Below are 9,548 nucleotides of genomic sequence, written 5' to 3'. Positions count from 1 at the left end.
GGGAAAAGGATGATGACACAGAAATAACTCCACAAGCTTTCATAGGTCAAGCTATCAGCTGAATATTTTTATTTCATTATATTCAGACCTACAGGCCATGTAACTTACAAAATGTATTTATTAGTCAGCACAGAAGTACATTGCAGTTGTACAACTCTTACCAAAAATAGTACAAGCCATGTTTACCCATCAACATCTACTAGAGCACCCATTTAATTACAATAAATTTCAAACTCCCATTACAGGTCATTAACAGGATCACCTGCAACACTCCAAGGAGTTAACAAATCACTATTTCCTGAATGGTTCACATCAGTAATGAACCGAAGCCACTGTATTGCTCCCAGGAGTGATTTCAAAAGCATATGTTAGTCTTGCACAGCTTCAGCTTCTCACTCAGTGTGTTGAACTAGAAAAATAGGTAAGAGAGCACAGGTTTGTCCAGGGTTAAGTAACAAACAAATTCTACACAATCTCTAGAAATAATTACTCTTGCTGAAATCAGATCTGACTGAACTACAAATATAATAGCAATTATATTCTTTTAAAAAGCTCTTTAAACTGGAACACAGCTTCTTGTGCTCTTGTCAAGGCCATGCAACCAGTTTGTTGGCACAGAAATTATCATAATATCTCTCTGAAGCTGTCCCATGAGGCACCTTATGAGCTCAAGGACTTGAGCTTATTCTGCACATTCACAGGACAAAGCCCCCAAAGGATGCTGCTCACATTCAGTCACTGGTGAGCAGCCATTACAAACAAAGCTTGATTTTTCTTGGTGCTAAGTGCATCATCCCCTCCTGCTGGGATTCAGTTCCCTCTGGCAGGGCTTCCTGTTATCATCCACCTGGACACAAGCAAGTGCAGTAGAGGGGAATGGTAAAAATAGCCAAAACATTCCCAGGGGGAACCTCCACCTTTAGGTTGCAACATTCACCCCTTCCTCTCTGATCAAAACTCTTCCTAAGATCATCTCCAAGAGTTTCACTAAGAGAGTCAATATTTAACTCCCTCTATAACAACAAGGAAAGGTATTTATCCAAGGGCAATAAACAAGCAGAATCAGGAATTCAGACTGGGTCACTGGAGTGCCACTGCAATACTTTTTTTCCCCTCAGTGACTCTGCAGCTGAAATGTGTAAGTACAGATGCCACTTACACCTCTTCACTCCTCAGTTCTCATCCACGTCTGGTACCGATCTGGAAATGCAGCACTCATGACTGTGGTGTATACTGTGTTACTGGCAGGGAAAGAGCAACAGAGTGAGTGACATTCCAAAGGCAGGAAGGGCAATTTAGCTAGCTAGCAAAGCAGCAGAACAAATTTTCGCAGAAACAAATGTTCTGCTTAGGTACAGAAGGATTAGGAAAAGAGACTGATCAAATTAAAGACTGTTGGCACTAATTTCTAGCGTCCTTTTCCCCACTCAGCACAATAGAGGAACTGTATTTCCACATCCTTTTCATCACTGTATTAAACAATCGGCACTGTATCTATGTCACAGCTGAGATGGACCTCTTCCTTTCCCCGTTTGCTCACACTGACAAGGCAGGAGAGAGGTCCTGGCACTGAGGAAGCTATTGCCAAGCTGCAGTGAGAATGACTGATGCAGAGAATATACCCAGCTCCATGTAAAAGTAAACTAAAACAGGATAACCTGCACAAGTGCAATTTCTGGAACATTACAGAAGATTGGTATACTAAAAGAAATCTCTTGGAAACCCAACAAATGGTACATAAAAGCTTCATCCCACTTACTTTATTACACATTAATCAGAGCTGTATCAGAACATGCAGAAAAGGTACTGTCAGTGTTAACACCAACCCGAAAATTCCAAAAGTGGGCAAAGCACTCAGTGTGACATCCAGCTGCTCCTCCAAAGGAGTAATTTGTTTCACCACTCCAAAGCAATTTCCCATTATTAGACTAAGCCCCAACAAGTGCAGTTCCCTGACTGAAGTGGCAGACCCAAGAGGAAGGGTGTGGTCCAAGTGAAAATAGAGGGTCATGAACACAACCCAAAACTTTAGCTGGGAAACCACAAGACCCAGACAAATAAGGAAAATCCTCAGAAAGCTTGTGGTTTACTTTCAAGTGGCTTGAGGCACAGCAGGAGGCACAGATCAACATCTCTCGATCTAATACTTACTTGTTTAAGACTGGCTTCACTGACAACACCTGTACAGAAAGTTTGAAGAGTTGTCATTTGGGTAGATAAAGAGAGAAATGGCTACTTAGAAAGAACAGTAGGATGAAGTTATGAAAGGACTAATACAAAGTCAAGGACTCATTGCTTTTTTTAACATCAGACCATTTTACAGAAGTACTTTCAAAAAAGCCCTCTGAAAGAGATTCCAATTCCCAAAGCTCAGCATGTCTAACACTATGTGCCTGTGCTTGAAATAAACTGCACAAAGATGATGGGATTCACCTCCTGCACTTTCCACCTGAATTGGTGGACTGTTACAAAATGCCTACATAGGAGCCCAGAAGCATTTTAAACAACTTTCAGTCTTCAACCCCCCTCTAGAGACAGCTGTGCAGTAAACCTTGTTCCCCACAAAAAAAGCACAGCTTTTCAATCCCTGATAAAAGAGCACTTCTGCTTTGTCAAAGAACGTGAAGAGTAAATCACAATGCAGAATTTGAGAACTACCTTAAAGAGTGTATCCAAGTTGATGTTGTGCTGTCCAGTAGCATTGAGAGCTTTGATGGCTGCAGTTCTGTGGGAAAGCAACATATTATCAATTAAATACACTTGTCTGTTCCAAAGGCTACAAAGCACCAACACAAACAACTTCTTACTAAAGGCCTTGATGTTGAAATGCTTGCTTTGATCTAAAAGAACCCCAAGTTGTGTGACTGGATCCCATCTCACACTGTTACTACTCCATTGAGTACATGCCAATAAGGAACTTGCCAATCTCTTTTTATGCACTACACAGCCTAAAAATCATGTTTGAGCACCTTTCTAGTGCTATCCAATACTTTGGCACTGTCAACCTGAGTCATTTACCTTCTACTCAATTTTGCTTTCTGAGCAACTCTTTGGCCATGGCCTCATCCTTGCAATTTCTCATTATTTGTGCTAATCGCTGCCTCACACCCTCTCCTCTGGCATCTGTGAATATTGCTCTACAGCTCATGTGCTCCCTTCAGAGCGGCATTACAAGAACTGAATGAGCTGCCTGTTCAAGGAGAAAACACCTGCCCATATCTCTAACGTCTTGGAAAGTAAGTATTCTCTCCCCACAGACCTTTAAATCAATTTACCTACGATCATCAGAAGGAGGAGGGGTAGTCCAATGATCATAGTTTGTCTCCACACGAAACCACCTGTAGCAAGCATATAAGCAAGCAAAAGGTGAATCAGTATGTAATTCACGAAGTCCAACAATCAGCATCCCTGTATTGCCAAAAGGAAAAATCTCCCTCAAAAGTCAACTCCCTCCACCTGCTGCAGGCCCACAGGCTCCATGTTGGTAGACACAAAAGCCTTTACCATCAACTGTGGAACACAGGAATGGGGTGGGTGACCTTTGATCTCCTGCCATAAGCCATGACCAAGAGGTGCCCCAGATCTCTCAAGGGAGTTGTGCCACTAAGCCAATCGCTCAGAAGGGAACAGGAGAAGCAAAAATGTAGTAGCTTTTTCCTACTTACGCTCCACCTAAGGGATCAAGAGGCCAAAGATCTGCTGGCCCTCTTCTGTTCCTTGTTATGACCATGCCTTCTTTGGGTGAGATGCCTCCCACAATATAGTAAACTTCAGCAATGATGGGAATGCTAGCCAGTCTGAGAACAGCGGACTGGAAGTCCTCTGCTTCACTCAGGGTCTAATGCAGAACAGAGATGATGGCGAGGTTAAGCACAAAAACAAGCACTAGGACATCTCCAAAAGAGTAAAGGTCCAGTTTTTCTGAAAATGATAATTGACTCAAGTGCTACTTGAAGATATTAATATAGCAATATATCAAACAGGATAAAACAACACCTGGCACAGGTATTCACCATCTTGGAGTACAGCTGTCTTAACAGGTTACGACAAGTCACAGCTAGCTGAATCACTCCCTAGGAAGGAAGTCTTGGCACAGCTTCTCCAGGACCTTTGGCATTGGAGGTCGCCGCCCAAAAGGACCAGAACTGCCTCATTACTAGACAGCACAGGGTCAACATTTACTTTCTCCTGAAAAATGCATTTACTTATCAAGTTGGTAAGGTTTCTGTGCAGCTGATTCTAATTTACTAGATGTTTAAGGACAAATGCCACATCTGTGAAATGTAAGAACAACTCAGTGCACTTACATCTCTGACAAGCCAGCTGACAGGGTAATTCCTATTGAGGAAAGCAGCTATAGCATTTTCCCACCATCTACCACCATCTGGGGAGAAAAAAATAAATTACTATACATGTAATTAAATACAGCAAGACAAGGTAGGTGCCTATCAGCACAAAGTATCAACATTTTACGGGAGAAATGCCAACAAGGAGCACAACCTTCAGGTGAAATATAAATAGACAACATAATTCCAACTGACAGCCACAGCAGCTAGATTAACACCCCTGCTTTCCAGAAAGCATTTCAGACCTGTCGTGACAGGAGTGATAATAATCACCTCATTACTCACCTTACTGAAATATTAAAACAGGAATAACTCCACAGAAATAATAAAACAGCTTAAAAAAAGGTAGTGATAGTGTTTGTATTATTGAGAAAAGTAAGAGAAGTGCAAAAACGAGAAAGCCAAGTTTGTTACTATTTATACACTCACGCTTTGCAAACCACAAAAATATCCGTCTGCTTGTCACTTGATAGACCTTTACCCTGATTTATTCATCCTGCTTCCCACCATAGTGCACATGCTCCTTTCCCTCAATTGGCAGTTCAATTGGAAAGAACTGAAAACAGCTTTCACTTCAGATAAATCAGCAAGCAGTCAGCAGCAGCCCACGGACAGGACCGCAGCACATGTGAAGCGAACATAGGACATGGAGAGACATAGGACTTGGGTACACACAAGATTTCCTCAATCAGGCCTTTGCACAGATACGATAAACACTTAACACTTGCCTTTAAGCAGAACCAAAAGCAGTTTGCCCCTGTAAGTATCAGCCCTGGACATTTCAGTTTTGAAAATATTAACTGACTACTCTGGAATCAGAAGCAGTGTGCATGCAAACCGTGGAAAGAATTCAGTGAATCCAACAAGGCAGCATTAACCAAGCACACAGGAAGCAAGAGGTGCAAGCGCTCCATAGCGGAACCCCTACTCACAGATAATGCACGGGTGGAACACATTCAGTGAATATTGTTTGCATAGCTAAGGAGTTCTAGAACAGATTGTTCAAGCTCAAAAAGAAAAGAGCTTGTCACCATCGCAAGGGAAAAATAAACGTTTTAGATGTTGGCTCTGAGAATATATTATTGCCAGTTCTAACAGTCACCTAATAAAGAACAACAAAGTATCAGCTTCTTAAAAGGAATGAAAGGGGAAAGAAACAGAAGAGAACTTCCCAATCTTTGAGCTGGACATAACTGTCATTATTTATGAAACTGAAGCCCTGATGAAAAAGGCAGCGACCTTTCCCTGCCTTCCCCTCTGCTACAAGTTTTAGTTCTCAGGAGTGACATCTCTCAACTTCACTCCACTATTGATCTCGCTCAACTGCCTTTGCAGTGTCTCCAGGCATTCCCCTCAAGCCCTTCTGCCTTTCCCCTAGATCTGTCCTTATCCTTCTCTTGACCTCCTCTCTTTCCAACTGCCTTATGAGCCCAGACAACAATGGAATACAGCGGAACCAGGAAAGGAGCCTTTTCTTTGCTGTCCGAACTGCATCTTGTTATCTCAGGCCCCACCCCGCCACTTCCAATGGTGTCTCTTGACCAGACCACATCTTTTACAGCTTTCCCAAGGCTTTACTCATCATTTGACTCTTTCAGCTCAGGTGACACTGCTGACCAATACCTACTCCCACACAGCAGCCAAAACCAGGCATGTGTGCTTTCACTCCCTGAGGGGAAGGCAAAGCATTCCACTTCAGATCCTTCCTGGCAACCTTAACCTCATTGCTCCCTCTAAGAGAAAAAGACCAGGGCAGGCAACAATCAACAAAACCAACACACAACATCTACTGTGGAAGATACTTCCTTTACCTCGTTCATCTCCGGAGATTGTGAACTTGTGTGGACTTTGCCCAGTCCATAAGCCTACATAACCAAGAAATGTGGTGCCTTGGTATGCTACCTGAAACCAGGAAAGAGAGCAGTTCAGCATTCCAGAACAGAACACTGCTGGAACCTGCAACCCATACATCTTTCTATAGCTTTCATACCTACATTACTGTAAAACACCGTGCTTTCAGTTACAGTAAAATATGCCAAGTAAATTATAAAGGGACTCTAAGGCCTCAAATTCACTGCATTTCATTTGTTTGTGATCACCAACTGCTACAAAACTATTGCTCAAGTTAAACTGCCAAGCAACAAACAGCAACTTTTCCATTTACAAAATGGATTAATGAACATAAAAAAAAAAAAACAAAAAACAAAACCAACAGACTAACCAAGCTGCACTAGCAACTACTTAAGTTCTGGAAATCTGCATCTAAAAACAAACTTGTTGGTGACAAAAACTCACAAAGTCTAAAAAAAAAAAAAAAGCCTTAGAATTAGTACATTTCCTTTTTTCAACTTCTCTTAGAAATAACGATCTTCGTTACTAGATTAAGCTGTTCTACTTTTTCCAGTCCATCAGCATAAACTGGATGTACAGAAAGCCAAGAAAAGCAGCATTCATCTCACACTCCAGGAACATAACTGTGTTGCTCTAACAACCCAGTATAGTTGGGATGGCAAACTCATTCCTACATTAAATCTCCCACCTAAGCAGCTACAGAGCTGTCCCATTCTTCATGGAACATCACCCACCACACCAACCCTGGATCATACCTGCCCACCCTTTATAAACCGCACATCAAGTGTGATCTTGCTCAATATATCAACAAAAGCATAATCCAGGTTCCGGCCGTGGTAAATGTTTCCTTTGTCATCCTGAGCGACAATGCTTGTACAGAACCTGCAAACAGAACAGGGCAAGGAATGGCTGAAGGCACAGCTATGACACTGCTTGCAATACTCTAGCTGAAGGAGCTCAACATTTCAGGAGTAATTGAGCTGATACTCTGCTAAGTGTTTTATTAATGCAACCACACAAAGAGGAGTCCAACACCACACCACAGTCCAGCAATTACAGGGCAGGCAGAAAGCAGCACTTCCGCTCCGGAAAAGTGTCGTTATTTCATTTCACTTTTCTAAGTCATAATGAAAAGCTGACATCTGAAAGCATCCATGAAGTGTCACGCTTCTTGCATTTAGTTCTGATAATTTCACTTCCATTTGGAATCTTTATAATTTTAATCCCAAGTAGAAAAAATCAAGTTCCATCAACAAAACTGAAAAGCATTGGTTGTTCAAGTATCAACCAATTCAATAACAGACTATTCTCTAGAACAGAAAGTGTGCTAAAACTCCTCATGTAACAAGCTCAGTTTCATTAAAACAGGCTTTTTTTGGTGGAGTATATTGCATTAACAAGAAATTAACTTATTTTCTCTGCAGTTAGAAGTTGGTCATTTCAGTGAGGCATAACCCTGCCTCTCAAAAATATAGAGGTAAAAAATCCGTCACACAAGTAGAATATTCCCAGTTGATGGGGGTTTCTAGTATCCCAGCCAAGAAATTGAATTTCAGGGACCTTGCTAGGACTAAGTGTGGTAAGTATCCTCTGTGAAAATAGTAAAACAGCCAGCATTTAAATGGACCATAGCCAATATTAGTCCTTACTTAAAAAATGATCCTAAAAAAAGGGACTGAGTACCATACATTAAGACAAAAAACCCCCAAATGCAAACAAGGGGCCACATGCCTTGATATTTGCTAAAATGTATATGGAGAAATATTTTAGGACTCCCGGAGGCAACACCAAGTGTTGATTATTCTCCCGCACCACGTTTCTAGGGCAAAGAGAGACAATGAAACGGAGCACCTTTTTTCACTGAGACTTTGTTTGCTGCCATAAAGTATACTACAGTCATTTTCCACTGTTCAAATCAGGAAGCGATATTATGCAGCTGTTATGAACCTTCATCTAGAAAATTGTTTAGCAGTAACTTTATCTCAGACAAATGAGAGAGCAACTAGTTCTTCTAGCCTCCTTTACAGCAATTTTTAAGTGACAGAGAACATTACATCATTTTCAAATATAAATGATCTCAACTACTTTTGGATAGACATACCGTACCAACAAAAATTAACTTTGGATTTTAATACATTTATATAGATATAAGTACATACACAAAACCATGGCAGATCGATACCACTTGTACTCCACAACAGAAAACAATTGTTTCTCGTTCCATTCAGCATCCAAACTGCCAAAAGAGAATGAAACCTTCCGGCTGAACAGATGAAGTCGTCCCGGAACGGACCGTGCAAGTCACCCGCCACGTGCCTTCCCCCCTGCTGAACTAAAGCTCTACAGCCTCCTGTACGAGACCGTGTGAGTACCCGACACTTACGCAGTGGATTCGTAGGCGAAGTTCAGCAGGATTCCATCTCCGAGACTTACTCCCAGTGCTTTGCACATCCCCGCGATCTCCCCCGCGAAGGGCTGCGGCATGAACAGCTCCAGTTCGGTTGCTATGGGCTGGATGACTTGGTGCACCCATTTCGGCACGCTCTCGCTGCAAGACACAGCCGGGCCGTTAGCCGAGAGCGGGCCGGCGGCTCACCCCCGGCACCCCTGCGCTGCTCCGTCAGCCCCTCCCGGCGCTGCCCCGCTCGTCCCCCATCCCCGCGGCCACCCCCGCGCCGGGCTGCCCGGCCGCACGCACTCGATGACCCGCTGGACGGCGGCGCGCAGGAAAACGGGGTCGAAGTGCCGCAGCACGGGCAGCCAGCGCTGCTCGGGCGGGCTGTCCAGGCTCACGTTGCAGCGCAGCGGGGCCGCCGCCCCCGCCGCCCCGCACAGCAGCGCCAGCAGCGCCCACGGCCCGCAGCCCATGGCGCAGGATGGAGCGGCCGCGGCGCCCCGGGGCCAGCCCGCCCTTCCCCGCGCCGCAGGGCCCGCCCCGGCCCCGCCCGCCCCGAGGCGCCACCGCCGGCCCGCGCGGAGCCTGCAAGCCCGCTCCGTGCCGCGGGACACAGCAACCGCAGCAGCAGGTATACGGGACCGCCTACGCGTATTGCCCCGGCGCTGCTGCTGGGCCAAACTCAGGAAGGCCGGTCCAACACCGTCGTTTCCACAACCAGGGCAGAGGGGACAAACCCACCCTTGGCACAGCTGTCAGCACGCTGGCTGACACAGCAAGGCTGTAAACAAGAGGAAAACGGGAAGAGAGGAGACTAGACACTTGTCCTCAACCCCGGGGCTAAAAAATTACCACTCCCCTTTCAGTGTCAGAGGTTTTTCGTTTCGGGACACATACACAAGAAGGGAAACTGCTCAGCTGTTCAGCAGAAAAAACGCCCCCAACCAGTACAAGTG

At 44.3% G+C, this 9,548-nt stretch overlaps 1 protein-coding gene across 1 annotated transcript; it reads right to left on the bottom strand.

Annotated features, from left to right (window-relative positions):
• Positions 1 to 37: 37 nt before the first annotated feature.
• NAAA (N-acylethanolamine acid amidase) lies at positions 38 to 9,094 on the bottom strand. The gene is made up of 11 exons (XM_039551141.1): positions 8,896 to 9,094; positions 8,581 to 8,745; positions 6,953 to 7,079; positions 6,158 to 6,248; positions 4,308 to 4,384; positions 3,666 to 3,838; positions 3,276 to 3,338; positions 2,659 to 2,725; positions 2,152 to 2,180; positions 1,160 to 1,241; positions 38 to 409 (listed from the first exon to the last, which is right to left on the bottom strand). The coding sequence occupies exons 1-10, from the start codon at positions 9,063 to 9,065 to the stop codon at positions 1,166 to 1,168; spliced, it is 1,038 nt and encodes a 345-aa protein (XP_039407075.1). The 5' UTR covers positions 9,066 to 9,094; the 3' UTR covers positions 38 to 409; positions 1,160 to 1,165.
• Positions 9,095 to 9,548: the final 454 nt, after the last annotated feature.

Source organism: Corvus cornix, chromosome 4 (genome assembly GCF_000738735.6).
Source record: "Corvus cornix cornix isolate S_Up_H32 chromosome 4, ASM73873v5, whole genome shotgun sequence".
Taxonomy (NCBI): Eukaryota; Metazoa; Chordata; class Aves; order Passeriformes; family Corvidae; genus Corvus; species Corvus cornix.
The sequence above is the reverse complement of the archived record's forward strand: the minus strand, read 5'-3'. Positions and strand labels throughout refer to the sequence as shown.

What these genes read in the sequence shown, in the direction of transcription:
- NAAA (XM_039551141.1), bottom strand. Translation starts at nt 9,065, where the DNA reads ATGGGCTGCGGGCCGTGGGCGCTGCTGGCGCTGCTGTGCGGGGCGGCG. An exon ending in GCCGTCCAGCGGGTCATCGA is followed by an intron (nt 8,746 to 8,895) that starts GTGCGTGCGGCC and finishes TGTGTCTTGCAG; the next exon opens with CGAGAGCGTGCCGAAATGGG. An exon ending in GTGAAGCCAGTCTTAAACAA is followed by an intron (nt 1,242 to 2,151) that starts GTAAGTATTAGA and finishes TTTCCCTGCCAG; the next exon opens with TAACACAGTATACACCACAG.